This window comes from Phaseolus vulgaris, chromosome 4 (genome assembly GCF_000499845.2).
Source record: "Phaseolus vulgaris cultivar G19833 chromosome 4, P. vulgaris v2.0, whole genome shotgun sequence".
In the NCBI taxonomy this organism is placed as follows: domain Eukaryota; kingdom Viridiplantae; phylum Streptophyta; class Magnoliopsida; order Fabales; family Fabaceae; genus Phaseolus; species Phaseolus vulgaris.
In genome coordinates this window covers 44,079,560-44,098,499 of record NC_023756.2, presented here as the reverse complement: position 1 = coordinate 44,098,499, position 18,940 = coordinate 44,079,560, and the positions used below count along the sequence as shown (strand labels likewise).

At 36.0% G+C, this 18,940-nt stretch overlaps 4 protein-coding genes across 4 annotated transcripts; 2 read left to right on the top strand and 2 right to left on the bottom strand.

The window, feature by feature from the left end:
* Positions 1–448: 448 nt before the first annotated feature.
* Positions 449–3,506, top strand: LOC137837853 (uncharacterized). Its single transcript, XM_068647003.1, has 2 exons — positions 449–2,501; positions 3,216–3,506. The coding sequence occupies exon 1, from the start codon at positions 1,503–1,505 to the stop codon at positions 2,448–2,450; it is 948 nt and encodes a 315-aa protein (XP_068503104.1). The 5' UTR covers positions 449–1,502; the 3' UTR covers positions 2,451–2,501; positions 3,216–3,506.
* Positions 3,507–5,721: 2,215 nt separating this feature from the next.
* Positions 5,722–7,916, bottom strand: LOC137836528 (chemocyanin-like). The gene is made up of 3 exons (XM_068645198.1): positions 7,640–7,916; positions 7,245–7,430; positions 5,722–6,388 (listed from the first exon to the last, which is right to left on the bottom strand). The coding sequence occupies exons 2-3, from the start codon at positions 7,423–7,425 to the stop codon at positions 5,931–5,933; spliced, it is 639 nt and encodes a 212-aa protein (XP_068501299.1). The 5' UTR covers positions 7,426–7,430; positions 7,640–7,916; the 3' UTR covers positions 5,722–5,930.
* Positions 7,917–8,776: 860 nt separating this feature from the next.
* On the bottom strand, positions 8,777–12,894 carry LOC137837854 (probable ADP-ribosylation factor GTPase-activating protein AGD15). The gene is made up of 9 exons (XM_068647004.1): positions 12,489–12,894; positions 12,225–12,283; positions 11,428–11,518; positions 11,300–11,354; positions 10,834–10,930; positions 10,520–10,718; positions 9,775–9,955; positions 9,529–9,645; positions 8,777–9,178 (listed from the first exon to the last, which is right to left on the bottom strand). Coding segments are annotated over exons 1-8 (735 nt in total). The 5' UTR covers positions 12,540–12,894; the 3' UTR covers positions 8,777–9,178; positions 9,529–9,643.
* A 1,129-nt stretch (positions 12,895–14,023) lies between these two features.
* Positions 14,024–15,004, top strand: LOC137838894 (uncharacterized). Its single transcript, XM_068648104.1, has one exon. It carries the CDS (start codon positions 14,024–14,026, stop codon positions 15,002–15,004), a length of 981 nt encoding a protein of 326 aa, XP_068504205.1.
* The last annotated feature ends 3,936 nt before the right edge of the window (positions 15,005–18,940 follow it).

Here is an 18,940-nt window from a genome sequence, read left to right as displayed (position 1 = left end):
ACTAATGATTTCATGTTTTATTAATTAGATTATATTAATTTAATTGACGTATATTGGGTCAATTTTATTTTAATTAAAGATTGAATATATATATATATATATATATATATATATATATATATATATATACCAATTCATAAATAATTCTTTGATGAAAGACTCAAACTGTTAATCTTGATCATTCTTTTCTATTGTCTATTATATATTCTTCTAGAAGCATCTCAATTTAATTTTGTGTATATTTTATTATTATTGTTAATTTTTATTATTTATCGATAAGTTTTGAATAGTGTTTTACTGAATTTATAATTGAATTGGATAGTGTAAGCTAACTTGAAATCAAATGAATTTATTATAGTATTAGACGATTAAATGTTAAAACTGTTGTAAATTTAATTGAAGAAAGAGAAGAATGATATAGATGGAGCATATACTCTTATGGTTAGTTGAGAGCACCTTTAACTTAGTGGTGCCAAAAGTTGTAATCACCCTCTCCGCAAATTCTGCCCACCGCCGCTCAATACAGCTACCACTTTAATCCATCAAATATTGCTTAGATTTCTTAAAATAAACTAAACCTTGCTAACAACCAACCTAATTAGGGTTAATTAACTAATAAAACCAGAACCATTTCCACCCAAATTCAACCGTTTACTTTTTCTTGACATTTCAAATCTGAAAATATATCCAAACATTTCGGTTTTTTTTTTCACAAACAATAGTTAAAGTTTCGGTGGTTCTGTCGCTAGCACCTGCTATATAGCAATGAGTGAAGGGGAGAGTGCAAAATTTATCATTTTTCGAATACCCTTTGAACTATTGTTGAAGAATCTGACGGTGGGGAATTCATCAAACAGTGTGTTTGGTTGGGAATGGAAAATGAGTATATGAGTAAGAGAGGTTCTTAGAGAGATGTTGTTCATGTGGTCCTCTACTACTCTATGACCACCCTGCCTACCCAGTACTAATGGAATTTTTGTTGCCTCTGCTGCTAACTACAGCACCTGAAACAGTGAAATTTGAAAGCTCTCTTTCTTTAAAACCCTTTCTTTCTTTGTACTCTAGAGACTAGAGTGGACTCAACTTCTGCACAGCTTCGTCTCAATACATTGTGTTCACTTTTTTTTCTTTCTTTCACTTCCTTTGTTTCTGTTCCTTTCTCTTCTGTTTCATCACCTTTCAAGGATCCACGGTAATTCACCACAAACCTTGCTTCTTCTTGTCTCCTTCTTAATTAACTCCTGATGAAAATCTTTCAGAATTTGGTTTTCATACACAAACCTCAGTTTCAAAAAAGCTCCTGTCTCTTGTTTTTCCTCTGAAGAACTGGTGCTTGTTCATGTTTATGTACTAGTTGCTAAAATCCCCCACCCACCTAGAAGTTTTTGTTTCTGGGTCTTATTCTTCTCATTTTTCTAAGCGGAAGAGTTCTTTCTTTTGCTTTGTTCTTTTAAATCTGCGTGTTGTTGGGAAGAGTTATTATTAGTAGTTCTGCCTGCAACATGTCAGCGATGGATCTTTTTCAAAAACCATCTTCTCGCAAATCTAACAGATTTGAAACAGCCATGTGGGCTGCAAAGCTTGTGCTCATGTCCATGGGGTTTGTCTCCTCTATTGTTTTGTTTAAAGTGGCAGTAGTCCCATACACATTCCACCTTCTTCTCTCCACTCTTCCTCAATTTTGGGTCTCAGTTAGAAGCTGGCTAACACTTCCATTCCTTTACATCATTGTCAACTTCATCATCATCATCATTGCAGCTTCCTCCAACTTCCACCCCAAAGGCAATAGCCACCCCAAATTCTTCTCTGACTCTCCTGCACCCTTTGATCCTAAGCACGCAACCACCACCATTTCAGACACTGCCAACCACCCAACCGATCCAGAGAGCCAAACAAATGAACCCAAGGAAGAAGAAAAGGAGGTTGAAGAAGAACAAAAACAACAAGAGCAAGAGAAAAAGCAAGAGCAAGAACAAAAGGTGGCTGAACAGACTGATTTGTTGTCCCGTGACAAATTCATGCTCCACCCTTTGCCAGAAAATTGCACCAATGATTATTTATTGCCGGATTCCGATGGTGATGACACACTGGAAGCCACGTGGAAGGCTATCATGGAGGGGCAGGGGAAAACGATTAGGCCACAGCTGAAGAAGAGTGAGACATGGGGCGCAAGGATTGCCAAGGCAGAGCCATTTGGTCGCAATGGGGAGGGTGATGATGATGATGATAATGACCCTGTGGCTTGGGCTAAGAAGGAGCTCAAAAAGTCAGACACTTTCAACGATAGAGCTTCCTTGAGAAGAGATAAATCCATGAGTCTAGAGGAACTGAATCGCAGGGCCGAAGCCTTCATTAAGAAGTTCAACCATCAAATGAAGCTGCAGAGGCTGGAATCTATCCAGCGTCTCAAGGACATGGTAAATCGCCGTCTTTTTCCCCAGTCACAGTGAAAAATTAGCAAAATGATGAGAATCTATGGAAGTATGTTGACCATTTCGAAGGTACTTATCATATATACCTATTTTAGTTCTCATTGCATTCAGTCATCACATTACTAAATCCATGTGTTATGCAGAATTTCACTGTCGGCTACCTTTGTAATCATATGTATATGTAACATATTTCTTGTTATTAAACCATTCAGCAACCTTTCGCCTTACAACTTATGCTTTTAGAACGGTTAGTCTTGTCATGTGCTAGATGACAACTGTTCCCATATTAGTGTTTGGATCAGTAATAGTAGTTAAATACAGCACTTTCGTGTGGAATCTCTTTATATCTAAATTAAACATAATCAAATGTTTGTTGAACTTTTTATCCTTTTTTCTACGAGGTATGACCTCAGGAAGGATTATGTAGAGCTTCTTATATACACAAATATGTATTTTTGTGACTGAAAAAGTGACACTGTTATTCCATAGTGCAGATATCTATGGCATCTAATTATATTCTTGACGCATTAGGCATTCAACACCTGGCGAAACATAAGTAGTAGTTAGTGCAATTAAATGAATCTAGCTTTGATTAGACTGTTCCACCTACCAAACACTTGATTGAAGAGTAGAAAAATTATAATCTACATTATTAGTACGTAGTATATATATATATATATATATATATATATATATATATATTTATATATATATATAAATCCCACATATATAAGTTCGAATTGTCGGTTTCTGTATGTTGACTCTTTCTTCTCCCCTTGGCAGGACTTGCTGTGTACATATTTTTGCTGCTGAGACTGTGAAGAAGCCAGGACAAGTATCAGACATGGTGTACTTTTCAAGTTTCTTGAGACATAGTGGCCATAAGTTAGTTTCTCCCAAATCTGTTGTGCTCTTTCTTTGCTCTAGATCCTTTAAACCATTCAGAAGTTTAGTTTTTCCTATATCACATAATGTGTGTATTGATTGTGTAGTTTGGACCTAGGTAGCATTATTTTATGCAGACCTAATAATTTACCAATGAATTCAGCTTTAAAATACTTGTTGAGTGAGAAAGTATTATGTTGGTCCGAGAGGAGCTGGAGCTAGATTTCTTAATCAAAGTGGGTTTGTGTATGGCAGATGAACAAACATGATTAGAAAAAAAGGCTCAACTGAAGATCGACAACGTCGTAGATTATATTTGTTTAAGGTTGTCCTTTTTACCTTTTTAATTACAAGAGATCCGACATACAAGGAAGGGGGAACAAACTTGGACACATACCATTTGAACCAGATCATATACACCTAACAATAACAAGTAACAACCTTACTCGTGCGAGTTGATATATAGTAGCTCGTGTACATTGATAGACCAAACTGAGGGAGTTGGAATAGAGGGTTGGACCCCTTTGCCTTTTGACGTATTATAGAGATAGAAAAGAACTAAATCTACTTTTACTTTGACAACAACAATTTAAAAGATATAAAGATAATTATTTGTAATTTGACTAATACAATTTCAAAAGAAATTATATTATCTAGTTATTTGGTAGATGGGTTGAAGTACATGAACGAAGATAAAGTGAATGTAATGTGAGGAGTGAGTTGTCCTTTCAACTGTGCATGGTTGCATGTGACCATCAATGGAGATACCTTGGCTTAAGCAGATTGGTCATGCTGTCAAAGTCTTGAAAGGGAGAATTAGTTTTGGGATCAAATTATGGGATTAAGGCAGTAAACTTGGTGAACACAAGCACGTGGTTAGTATCTGTCAGCATGGTAAAGATCATTATAGATCTAGTGGGACTTGCTGTTTCTTTAAGCCTTCATTTTTAATTATGATCCTCTTAGGTCGGAAAGCACGTTGCCCCCTTACATGGCAGTGAAAATTGAAGCAGAAAGAGGCCCATGTCTCTTGTTGTGTCATGAACTTTGAGTGGTTTGTGAGTACAGAACTTCATAAAGAAGTAGGACCTTTCTACAATAGAAAACATAAGTGGATCCAAGTTGTGAAAGTCTTTTACTTCTGAGAAACCACAGACACGGACCCCCATCTTCTCTGCCTGCAAAATGCCTTTAGCTTCTTCATTTAGGAAAGTTCAGTTTTATTATAATATTGCATTCTCTTTCTATTTTAACGCTTTCTACTTTTGTCAATGAATTCTGCTACCTTCAAAAAGGCCAAGTATAATTCAACAGCTAGTGTTATTTTCTTCTAGTAGAAATTTTGAATTATCAGTGCAAGGACAAGGAACGAGTTGGGAGTGGCACTATTGACGCGTGTGACACTGCGTAACCGTTGTTTATGGAAATAATTATGTCTAAATGTTGATTACGAAGAATGTACAAGGTAGAGGACCTAAGAATAAGACCCACTGTTTGCCATTATCAAAGACTGGTCCTTTTCTTATTAACCACTAATGGAAACAACCAAGAAAATCCTTCTACGCGTTGTCAAGGCACAAGCAAGTTGTGGACCAGAGAATAGGGACCCAAAGAAGGGTTTGGACAAGTTTCTAAGAAGAAATGAATATATATTTTACTCTAGATGAATCTAAGAATAAACTAAATTTAGTTTATAAAAGAACCTCTGCTCATAAATGGCCCGAAGCGTAAGAAAGAATTGAAAGCTGGTAATTTGCCATTAGCTTGAAGAAGCAGCACTCAAAATTGCTCCTGATGTAGACATCTAACTTCTAGCGGCTACTATTATTCCTTTTGTAGGTCCACGAGGACACCATCCGTCTATGCATACAAAGTCTAAATATCATTAAGTATAACAATTAGGAAAATATCGTGACAACTTACTAATTTATAATTGTGATTTGATTAATGTAATTTTAAAATAATAATTTTATTTAAACAAAATTTTGGTGGATGAGGGATTTAATGATGGTATTCTAAAGTTCTAAGCAATATGGTGATGGGAGTGAGCCTGTGGACGCCGCCCGATTATCACACAACACGAATAATGCCTTGGCATTTTGTAGACAAAGCCGATAAGAAATGGCTGATGTTATAGGCCCAACCCACAACCCTTCGGCCTTGGATTAGCAAGCTTCTGTTTTTGTTAAAGACATCTCAAAGACTGGAAAGAAAATAATATTTCCCTGTTTCTAATAATACATATTATGTCTCATGTCATGAAATAGCGTTAGTGACATTTACCTTCGGTATTGTGATGGAAATGTAATTAGTCTCAGTCAGATCAATTAAAAATCTAGTGAGCTAGTTAATTAAATCCAAAATTTTATATTATTCACACACAGAAGATTAACCAAGTGAAAAAGACAAATTTACAACAGCGGAGAAAATATTCACTTTGAATATGCATGCAGAGCTGCAATTGCAACCTTACAAGAAGGAAAGTACATACAATGCGTTCAGAGAAAATATTCACACTGAATACGCACACAGCAAACTCATTATTCAAATTCTAACTGACACATTCATGCCCTGAGCAATAGGCCGAGGTAAAACTAAAATGCACTAAGCTAGCTAGCTTGCTAGCAATTTCAACGCATGAGATGAAAACGGAGGAGCGCGGGCGAAAGCGAGCACGATTACTGGCGTAATAAACGGCACCACCCCAAAACGCTCCTCCGCACCGGAGCAGTCGCAGGGCGAGGGCTCATCCGCGGGAGGGTGTTCGTCGACGTGGGGCGGCGGAGAAGCCGGCGGAGGAGGAGGAGGCGGAGGAGAAGAAGTGGTGCCGGGGTTTGGGTTTTGATCGTCGTTGGTTCCGTTGTTGGACTGTGCTAGAACTTGGACCAGGAGTTTAAGGCCCTGTTGACAGTGGCCCATCCGGCCACACACGAAGTATCGCGTTCCCGCTCCGCCCAAGTGAATCACGGTTTCTCCGTCATCGTACGTGGCAAGCGCGTTGGCTATCATACACGTGTCGTAACCTACTTGGTTTACCTCCACCACGTCGTGAACTGGCGTGTATGAGAACACTGCCAACCAAACCACGCCAAAACTTTTATTATTTTAGTTTCTCACAGTTTAATACTACAATTTTGTTCAGTTTTGGTTTTTTACCATATCATTTTTTTTCTCTATTTTTTTCTGAATTTATTTCATTATTTTCAAAATTCATAAACTAATTTAAGTAATTAAAATTTAAAAAATACATATGAAAAATTAAGAATTAGATGAAAAGATATTCTAAAACATAAAGACTAAAATCTGAAAAGAAAATAAAAATTGTATTTCAAAAATAAATAGTAAAAGAAATTGTAATTTAACCATTAATAACAAATAATCCGTTATGCCTAAAATGCCCTTGGCTTCGTCTTGGTTTTCGTTTCACTTCGCTAAACTAGCTTCGACTCGCAGCTTTCTAGTCTTTGGTTTGGTTTGAGAAAAAAAAAATTGGGAGTGGGAGTGGGAGAATCATTACTGGCAGTTTTCTACTCAAGAATAATCAGAATTTTTTGCCACAGATAAAATAAAGCATTCTAGATTAGAAAACGTGTTTGTTTTCATCGATTCTGAAATTTTTGAAATAAAAATTCATATAGAAATCAAACTAATTAACTTTTACTCCGCTGTTAATTAAATTGCTCCTGCTAGATCTAAACCATCTGAAACTCGAAGGTTGCGATTGAATGCGTTCTGCTTGGCGGAAATTATTTTCTCACAATTTAAGACATTAATCCGTGCATGCATGCATGATTAAGATGAATGGAGATGAATATAATATATATATATATATATATATAGAGAGAGAGAGAGAGAGAGAGAGAGAGAGAGAGAGAGAGAGAGAGAGAGAGAGAGAGAGAGAGAGAGAGAGAGAGAGTGGATATGTACCGAGATCGTCTCCGATATTAAACGTTGTCGTAGACGACCAGGCCTGGATATTGGAACGGAGATCCCAGCCGGAAGCTCCACCGACGGTATGATTCTCGCCGCAGACGCATCGGAAAAGAATCGAAGTGAAAATGATGACGATGATTGCCTTGACAGCCCACGCTGGCCTGAGTTTCTCCATTTTTTCTTGGAACGAAACAAGAAAAAGAAAAGTGAGAGCTAACTAACTGATAATTAATTGAATTGCGCAGCACGGAATTGGAAGTCCAGCTCTGAAAATTGTGGATGCAAATGACAACAATCAAAATCTGAAACTTAAATTAATGCAACAACTAACAAGCTAATCCATACGTGAGTTAATTTTCTGAGAACGAAAGAGAAAATGCGAGGTATACCGAGGTGAGCTTCGGAGTGAATTTCTGAAAGCTATCGCAAATTTAGAAAGTGAATTTCTGAAAGCATGGAAGAAGAAGAAGAAGAAGGAAGAAGGAGAAGGAGAAAGAGGAAGTTTGAGAGAGAGTAGGTTAGAGTGTGAAGGTACGTAGGGCGGTGGTGGTTGTGACCGACGAGAGATAGTTTCAGCGTTTTCCCGCCTTTATACGTTCTCGCACGGATTTTGATTTTGCGGAGGGTAAACTACAATGCGAGCAGCCCCACGATGATGATTTTGCGCCCATTAATCTATTTTTATGTTGTGATGGATTGAGGAACCATAGTTGAACTACTAGAGAATGTTATTGGTTTTATTCATTTCTACATATGTTATTTATTAATGCCTCGAATTTTTATAATTTTTTAAAATTAATTTGAATGTACTTTTTTTTACATTGTCATTGAAGTATGTGTAGATTATTGAATTTTATTATAAGAAAATCCTATTTTAGTAAACCCTATTATCTATCAAAATTAAGAAAAACCATTTCTGTTAACAAAAACAATTAAATGATAATTTGATTGAAGGATGTAAATGTTTTAGTGTCACTTTCAATTTTTTTTCATTATATTTTTATATATTGTTGACTGAAGTATACTTGAGGTTTATTAAATAAAAAATTTACCACTAATTATCATGTATAATGTAATAAAATTGAGATTTTTTTCGTGGGTTAAATTTGACAAATAAACTTAAACTTTTGATTAGGTTTGAGTATTTAAATTAAGCGAGTACAAATTTAATTTTAAAGGCTTATGAATAGCTTGTTTATTAAGATATTAATTTTTGTATTTCAAAGTTTAGGTTCTATTAACCAATATTGAATTGCATTTGTGCAAAAATTTAGTTTCTTATTTATTACATGAATTATTTTTCTAATAAAAGATAGATTAATATTTTTTTATAAATATATTAGTATTAAACTAATTTTTAGATGCTATATTAGTGAAGTTGAAAAATAATTTAAGGAAATTTTCATCAAAAACAAAATTAATTAAATGATAATGAGGGAAAGAAGTTAAGTTAAAGCTGAATATTTTTTTAACAAGTAAAGCTCAAAGACTTGGTTAAAAGGGTGCACAGTAATGACACTGCAAGATTAGAAGTTCACAGAACAAAGATAAAACTTCTGATCATATGAACATTTTTTAAGCAACCAAAAATTCAATGAAGAAAGTTAACATTGACTATGTATTTTGACTGACGAATAAAAGAAAATGGTGCACTAGAAAAGACCAAACTTAGGCTGGATGACAACATCTCCAGTCACAGACTCCTGAACTGACACTGATAAGAAAAGAACTGCTATGTACTTCCTTTGATCTTTCCCTGATCTCAATCAATGGCTGTGAGAGGGAAAAAGTGATAGGAGCTACAGTACTAATCAAACCATGTTATGGACGACCATAGGCTGTGTGATGCATCAACACCAAAGTAGTGCAAAAGTGCACCAAATTTATATCCTGCTGCAGTGTGTTGATTGAAAACTTTGTTATCAAACCTGTGAGAAAACATAATCTTCAATATAAATTGTGTTCAAGATATATGCCATGCATCAAATTATGCATTTGAGACCAATGTGCACTAAAACTGAGAAAGTTGCAAGCATGGTTATCACAAATGTTTATCAACATGCAAAATATGCCTTGTCATAGATATTTACTTTCATTGTATAGTATAAGGATGCACTTTGAGCTAGCTTAATATTTCAGGCAATTCTATAGCCACAGACCATGACAAAAATCTCTTGATTCCAGGAAAATGTATATAAATATAAGGGTCCTCTAAAAATGGAAATAAAGAAAAGCATCATATCAACATTGTAATCGTTGAAAAAAGAGAAGTACACACCAGATCAATGCAGCTCAAAGTTCATGCAACATTGCAAGATCTTCTTCAACTATAATGCTGTGGCCTCTACACAAAAGCTAGCTCAACAATCTACAAACATTCCTCATAAGCCTTCTCCTGCAAACATGAATATTGATTTAATACATTTGAAGTGCATAACATGAGATGACAACATCTTATTAGTCCCAATAAGAAGAGTGCAAGGATATTAAACAAAAATGTGCAATACAAGTATTGTCATCTTACAATCGAACGTTATCCAACTAGGAGGTGTAGTTGAGACTTCCTGTTTAGCATCATGGATCGTAAAGAGGCCAAAATGATCGACAGTACCATTGTTATTCGACCTGGAGCTGTCAAAATCAAGGGATGCAGACGGCCTCCTTACTATTGGAGGTGAAACCTTCTTTTGAAGAACAGAGGGCCGCTGAATTGCAAAAGATAAACTGTTATTGGCTTTTTGTAAGGTAGTAAGTATTGGAAGGCAAACAAATTTTTTGAGTATAGCAGAAAGAGAATGGTGCTATATAGCTGAGCTGAGAGGAAAAGAAAAAAGAGAACAAAATGCAAATTATGACCTGCCATTAGATATCTCTTAGACCACACTCCTTCCACTACCTTCCACCTTGTCCCTTCTTTCATTCCACTTTTTCTGAATATACCCACTAAAGGAACATTCTACACAAGGCTATGGGATGATAAATGCATGTCTTGAAATTATGAAAAAAACATTTCAAAAAGAGGACAAGGAATTCTGTAAGGTAGCATTTTGAAATGAGAAGGAAAATTTTGGCTTCCCCCTACCCTGCCTTGCAAAATAAGAAAAAAAAAGGAAATACATATCCTCCACAATAGATCACAGTATCTGATAGTAAACTTGGTATAAGTGTAAACTGTGCATGTGATTATTTGTTTAAAATGATCCAATGCACATGTATCAGTGCAAGATAATTCTTTATCAAGGATTGAACTTGAGATCAAACATGAATACCTCCTGAGATCTTGTTACCGGAGGCGGAACATGTTTCATATGTTTCACAAGAATGCTTTCTTCAAGAGACAATCTCCTATTCTTCTGAATAACAGTCTTGGCCCCAGCAGCAGGTGACTCATTGGAATTAAAGATTATTTCAGCTGACTTTGAAGTTGGTAGAAGTTCTCCTTTTGAAGCCCATCTTTTCTCCACATACCTGGAAGATTTTAAGCAAGTTTGACAACATTAGAAAATGGTAAATTAGTTGCAAATTTAATCTTCTGTTTTCAACCAATGTTATTCACAAGAACTCATTAACAGTTTCAACTTACTTCAAACGAATAAATCTCTCGATTCCACAACCATTTCTGTCAAAATTTGGTGGTAAGTTTGCCTCCCAGTGCTTATTTGACCTTGCATTACCCATTACTGCATAAAATACAACAAATCAAGAGATGAGTTAGGACATTCTGCAGACAACAGAAGTACTAAACAAATTCAGCTGCAAGAGAAGAGAGCCCAGTATTTTCTCTATCAATTATCCTATCTTCCATCAGTATGTAGTTTCACCAACCAATTAAATGGATATTACGTAATCTCATATAAATGATATATATGGAATGTACCATACCACTTACATGATTTACTAATACAATTTTGTCAGACCTACATCTACTACCCTTTTGACAGAACTAGTTAATTATCTTCTTCTGAAAAGGCAACCGAGTAATTCATAGTATCTAACTATTTTCTGTCTCTTAATATAGAAATATAGAACCAAATTGTGTAGTTCCTTACATTGCATAAAAGAAACTTGATCGGGCAACCAGGTATCCAAAGTTGTGGATCGCACCTAGTAGCAAAATCAGAAGGTTTAGCACATTAACAATTTCTACACTGACACAGAAGAAAAGATCTATATAAACCTTTGATATATGTACTCCAAGACTCCGGTGAATTCCTGAACATTGCATGCATATGAAAATTCCTAAGTTCACACTTGCCCATCGCGGTGCCCTGAAATATTAACAATATGTTTTTAAAAACCATGAAAAAAACCTCAACAATTTCAAAATAAATAATCAGTGCTAAAACCCAAGTTGATCTCCAAAATCAAAGGACATGAACAGCAAAGTGACCAAAAAGGAAAGCTTAGAACTAAACACAAAAAAAGATACTTTTGGATATCGGATGTACAATCATTATCCATGTGCATTTGACACAAGTGCTCAAAATTGTTTAATACTCCCCCCTCCCCGAAAGAGACTTATTATATTTGAATCTTAGCAAATTACAGTGCCACTCCGATAGCTTCTTGGATTTTCACACAATACCCCTTCTATAGTAATCCATTAACTATTTTTGTACCATCAGAGATTTTTCTCATCCCCCTAATCTCACTCATGGTACTATATCTGTGGTTGGTCCCTTAATTCTTAGAACACATTAGACTGTCCTGTTATTTGAAAAACACATTGCATCTGCATTCTTATAAGCGACTCATCACAGGTGCTAATTGTTTAAAAGGGAGGAACTTAGGGGTATTCTATCTAGCAAACAAGGTACCAATCTTAGAAACGACACTCTTATTTCCATGTCTCTCGACCTATTTATCTCAAGTAAATTTTCAACAAACAACATGAAGTGCCTATGTATAATTTCCTGAAAGCATGAACATCTGTTATCAACATAAAACAATGGGTTATGAAAATAAGGCACATACTTTGTCCCGCAATCTGCACATTCCCTGTTGTCGGGTAGCTTAACAAGTCCCTCTAATATCTGCATCCATTCACAAAAACAAACAAAATAGAAGACGTTGTTGCTAGCTTCACACGACCCAATACACAAAAACACATTGTGAAAACATTATGATAAAAAGAAATCAACGTCGACCAAGTTAATCGATACTTGATGGCACTCAACATCATCATCACCCAGATGAAAATGATGAGAAAAAAACGAAAGGTGTGGGGAAAAATTGCACCTTTGTGTGCTTGGCATGGAGTTCCTTGGAGACGGAGGCTTTACCACTCATGTTTGCAAAACCTTTACCGTTTGTCGATGTGTGACGGCGAAGGAAGAGCAAACAGAGAAAGGGAGGGAGGAGAGGGGAAGTGAATGGAGAAAACTATGGTTCAAAAAGAGTGTCCTTCAGTTTTCATCTCACCATAATGAGGGGTTTGGTTTGGTTTATTTATGGTTCCAAAAGATCAAAGGGAAACACGGTTTGTGATGAAACTGAAACGAGGAAAACACGCAATTCCATTCGTCCATTTAAATGCTAAAATCATCAGTTCCTAGATTTCGTGTTTGATTCTAATAATCAACTTCTGAATATGGGTGGCTTACAGAAACCATAGACAGAGACATGCATATATAAGGTCAACAATGACTGCTATATATTACCACCATGTTTCTTTTAAACACACTCCTTCAATTTTCAAAAGAAATTTCTTAAATATATTTTTAGTCAAATTAAAATTAGAAATAATTGATTTTCACCTATATAAATTTTTAATTATTTTTTGTAAAAATCTGAAATATTTGTTTCTAGTTAGTGAATTTTTATTTCTAATATTTATAAATATTTTTTAAAATTTCATAACATTTATTTTATGAATTTAAAAAAAAAATAGAAGTTTTTTGGGATGTCATATATTGATATTCTATCATAGTATTAGTATGTGTTATTTGACCTTTTGTTTAATTTTAGAAACACCACAAAAAGATTATAGAATCAAAATAAAAGACTTACTTGTTTCGTAAGTATTAAAATCCTATCTATGCATTATAAAATTTTAAAAAACTGACAGGCCACGCAAATTTGTTATTTTAATAATTTGATAATGTATTATAAAATATATCTTTTATCTAAATGTACTAGGGTTTTTACTTAGTAAATTTTTAAATTGTTTGAAAATATTCAAGTCATTCTTACTCTATTTAAATATATATATTATATGAGTTTTTTTTAAAAAAAATTATCATAAATTGCAAATTTTTGAGGTTTCAATCAAGTCGACATAATGAAGTCCAATAAAAAAACCTGCTGTTTCCATTTCGAATTAAATATAAAGAATAGTTTTAAAACTTCTTTAAAATTCCCAAATAATTTAGGGATGAACTCACTAATTTAAATTTTTCTTTGTTCAAAATATCAAAGTTGAAAATCAATTTAGACATATTTTCAGGGGCAATTTAAAATTGTAGCACAGCTTATTTTTCATGAATTGTCTGTGTCTAACATTTTTTTTATCCAAATGTGGATTGGGAACAAACTTATTTTAGATAATTTATTTATATACCATACAATTGTACATTAAGGAGTTTAAATGAGTATTATAATTTTTAATATATTATTGAAAATAATTCTAAAGAATGTTGGAGGGTTTTCTACTACAGGTCCAGCGCGGTCGACGGCGGTGACTGCAGAGGTGGTGGCTCACGTGGTGGTGCGGTGCGGTCGCTATTTCGTGTGTTTTGCGGAAGTTTTTGGCGGCAACTTGTTAGCCTTTTAAAATGGCGGAGGGCTCTGCGGGTTTCCTCATTCCATGGACTTGTTTGATGGATCGAAAAGTATGTCCTGATAATAAAGTATACTCTATGTCCGGTCAAAGGAAGACTTTTGCTCAGGCTTTGGGAAATACATGTGACATTCCTTTGTCCCAGCTACCTACCCCTTGTATTAAGGGGGACATGATTGCTGTCCAGATTGATGAGGCAGATTACTTGGCTGGTCTTGAGGATTGCAAAACCCATCTCCATGGTCGGGTTATTCTATCTAAGGGGGATAAACCTCTCACACACCTAGATTTAACTAAAAAGTTGCAGCCGGTGTGGAAAGCTCTTGGACCATGGAAAGCAATTCCTCTTGGAAAAGGTTTCTATGAGTTTGAGTTCGCTTCTATAGAAGACATGCGATGGGCCCTCGGGATGGGTTCGCTGAAGTTATCTCCTGGTTTATTGAGATTGTTTGCCTGGACAAAAGACTTTGTCCCAGCTACCATGAAGAGTACCAAAGCTCAAACATGGGTTAGAATCTACCATTTGCCTTTGGAGTATTGGAAACCAAAGACAATATATTCCATCGTTAGAGGCCTTGGTACTCCTTTGTCTTTGGATGAGCATACTATGAGAAAGAATAGGGGTATGTTTGCTAGAGTGTTGGTGGATATTGATCTACTGTCCCCTCTCTCCGATCAACTTTTAGTTGAACGTCCAGACTTTGCTTTTGTAGCTGGTGTGGAATATGAATGGCTCCCTCCATTTTGCTCTCATTGTAAGATGATTGGGCACGAGCTTGCTCAGTGTCGGGCGATCCATGACCAGGGTCGTGTTCTTGGGCCTCAACATAAACCTTCTCAGAAGGCATCTTCTGATGAACGGGACCAAGGGAGGATTCCTAAGCAACGTAAAGAATATAGAAAAAAAGATCCGGAGACAAAACTCGTGGAAGGCCTCATTGATAAGTTGAAAGTTGATGAAACAGGTGGAGGATGATTTTGTAGATATGCCTCCTCTTGAGGATGCTTCAGATCATGATAAGTCCTCACCCAAGCAGGGGTTGTCCACTCCCACTTTGGATTCACTTGCTGTTATGCAAGCTAAGGACTCAGAGTCAAATTCAACAACTTTTATTGATGATCATCATGTGGAGGTATCTGTTCCTGTGATTGTACCATCTCCGTTGCGTACTTCCTCTCCTCGGAGGGTTAAATCACACGCGGATACTAATGCACCAGTTCCTAATGTGGTGGTCTCTGCTATTGTGACTGTACCATCTCAGTCGCCTCATACCTCCCCTCGGAAGGCTAAATATCTTGGGGATGTTAAAGCAATATCGTTGGTCCTTAAAAATCACTTTTATGCTCTTGATGGTTTGGAAACTACAGATGTGGGAGGTGATTCTCTTATTGGAGCGTCAACTATTTCGCCTACCATTGTTGGAATTAATTCTGATCATATTGAAAATCAGGTTGTTTCAAAATTTTGGGCTGACTCTAATGACATGGAGGAGGATGACAGTGATAATGGGGAGGAAACAGTTCGCACTAAAAGAAAACCAGGGAGACCACCTAAGGGGACTGGTAAATCCAGGAAAACTGCTAAGGCAGTTCTCTCTACAACGTCGCAATGAAGGTCTCTTCATTTTTTTGGAATGTCAGAGGATTGGGAAACCACAAAACTGTGGAGATGTTGCTTAGTTTACTTAACCTACATAAACCTCTCCTGGTTTTTCTTGCTGAACCCATGATGCCGTACACTAATGTTTTCGACGTCCTTTTCAAATCTGTTAATATGCATTTGGTGGCTACGTCTCCTATTGTTAATAAAGTTGCTAAGCTTTGGTGTTTGTCGGTTCCTAATCTTGTCCAAAATTTCTTGGTTAATGATCAATTTATCTCTGTAACTTGTCGTCTGCAGGATAAAAGTTTTAGCTTTGCAGGTGTTTATGGTGCTAACACATACTTGTCTAGACGATTTTTATGGAGGGATCTTAGTTTCTTCACAGGGCCTTGGTGTATTCTGGGAGATTTTAATGTCGTGCTCTCGGCGGATGACTGTAAAGGGGGGGTGGCTCCTAATCAGGTTTCTTGTAATGAATTCCTGGACTGGATTAATACTAATGATCTTTCTTGTATGCCTTTTACTGGATCTTGTTATACTTGGTGTAACGGAAGGAGAGGGTTGCATAGAATTCACAGAAGACTGGATAGGGCTTTATGTAATGGAGTGTGTCTGGATGAATGAGAATCTTGTACTTATCAGGTTCTTGTTAAAAATTGTTCTGATCATTCCCCTATTCTTGCTAGTCTTGCTAGTAATTCTTTGTGGAAGGTTAGCAATTTTCGTTTCTTTTCGATGTGGCTTCAGGACACTTCGTGTCTAAAGCTTATTCATGATTCTTGGGCTAATCAGGTTGTTGGTTGTCCTATGTTTATCTTACAACATAAGTTAAAAAGGTTGAAACTTGAGCTCCGAGACTGGAATAAAAATTCTTTTGGTAATGTTCATAATGGAGTTCTTCTTAAGCAGGGCATCCTTCTTGGTATTCAAAAGAGCTTAGAGACTGCTAGTTTGTCTGATAGTGATGGACTTCTCTGTCAAGAAAAGATTGCTAAGGAGGAGCTTGATCATGCTCTTCACTGTCAATATTTGTTTTGGAAAGAAAGGGCTAGGATGTCATGGTTCAAGGATGGAGATCGAAATACTGCTTTTTTCCATGCGGTGGTCAAAAGGAGAAATAATTCTAGTGGGATTCATCGTCTACGGATTGATAATGAGGTTACGGAGGATCCTAAAATCATTGAGGATCATATTTTGGACTTTTATAAAAATCTTTATGCTGAGTCTATTTCTAATGTTCTGGATACTGATAATATGGAAGATTTTATTGGTACTTATATTCCTGCGATGGTTTCCTCTGAGGAGAATATGATGTTGATTAAATGTCCAGATTTTTCTGAAATTAAAAATGCTGTTTTTAATCTTAACGGTAATAGTGCTCCTGGTCCTGATGGTTTTGGTGGTGTTTTCTATCATTCTTGCTGGGAAATTATTGGGACAGATGTTTGCAATGCTGTTCAACAGTTTTTTAAACAAAACTGGGTTCTTCCTGGAATGAACAGTAATGTGGTATCTCTTATTCCAAAGGTTCAGGGTGCTGATTCCATTAAAGATTACAGGCCAATTGCTGTTGCTAATTTCAAGTTTAAGATTATTTCCAAGATACTGGCGGATAGGCTTGCACTTGTGGCTGCTAGAATCATTTCTCCTAATCAATATGGATTTGTGCAGGGTAGACAGATTCAGGATTGCATTGGTATTGCTTCTGAAGCTATTAACATGCTTTCTAAAAAGGTTAGAGGAGGTAATGTGGCTTACAAAGTTGATATTCATAAAGCTTTTGACACTCTGAGTTGGAAGTTCTTATTATTAGTTTTAAAACGCTTTGGTTTTCACCCCTCATTTGTCGGTTGGATTAGTACAATTCTCCGTTCAGCTATGCTTTCTATAAGAATAAGTGGTAGTTTGGTGGGTTTTTTTCCTTGCAGTCGAGGGGTAAGACAAGGTGATCCATTGTCTCCTTTACTTTTCTGTCTTGCAGAGGAAGTTCTTAGTAGAGGTCTCTCTAAGCTTGTGAATGATAAGAAGATTTTAAATATGGCCAGTCCGCAAGGTTATCTCACTCTCTCTCATATTTTGTATGCTGATGACATATTTATTTTTTGTAGGGGGGATATTAAGTCTCTTAGAAATTTGAGTTCTTTTCTTAAAACATATGGTGATTTTTCTGGTCAATATATTAATAATTCTAAAAGTAGTTTCTTCACCATGGATAATTCTCCAAGATTTGTCACCAAAATTCAAAATATTCTTTCCTGTAGTCATGGTTGTTTGCCTTTCAATTATTTAGGAGTGCCTATCTTTGTTGGTGCTCCAAAGTGTCGGTTTCTTCAACCTTTGGCTGATAAAGTTAAATTGAAGCTAGCATCTTGGAAAGGCAAATCTCTTAGCATGATGGGTCGAATTCAGCTGGTCAATACAGTGATTACTGGATCTCTAGCTTATAGTTTTAATATGTATAAGTGGCCTGTTTCACTTATTAAGCAAGTTGAGCAGTGGTGTCGGAATTTTATTTGGACTGGTGATATTCTGAAAAAAGGTATTGCTACCGTTAATTGGGGGAAAATTTGTTCACCTCTTGAGGATGGAGGCTTGAATATTATTAATCTTCATCATGAAAATAATGCATATCTTCTTAAGCTTGCTTGGAACTTTGCTTATAGCGACAAACCTTGGTCTTTACTCTTGAAAGCCAGGGTTCTTAAATCAAAATATGAATTTAGAACGGTTTATAGATCTTCCTCTCTCTGGCCTGGAATTAAGCAATTTTATTCTACCATACTTGACTATACTTCTTGGACTGTTGGTACAGGTTCTTTTATTAATTTCTGGAATGATAAATGGTGCTCTACTACTTCTTTAGCAAATATTGCAGGGTTATCTGATGGTGTTAGCATTCTGGATACAGTCTCTCAATTTTGGACAGGTTGTGATTGGAATATTCCCTTCTCTTTACAGCAGATGCCTCATTTTTTTAATCATATAATAATTAGAGAGGAACAGGATATTCCTAATTGGATTCTAAATGAGTCTGGTCGTTTCACTCTTAAATCGGCTAGGACTTTTTTCTTGGAACCAGGAGTTCCAAGTGGTTGGGGTAAATTCATTTGGTCTTCATCTATTCCGCCTTCCAAAACTCTAGTACTCTGGAAAATTTTTCATGGGCGACTTCCTACAGATCAACATATTCAGAATAAGGGTTTGCATATATGTTCTATGTGTTCGCTTTGTGAAAAGCAAGAGGAATCTATTCAACATCTATTTTTTGAATGTTCTAACGCATTGCATATTTGGAGTTGGGTATGACAA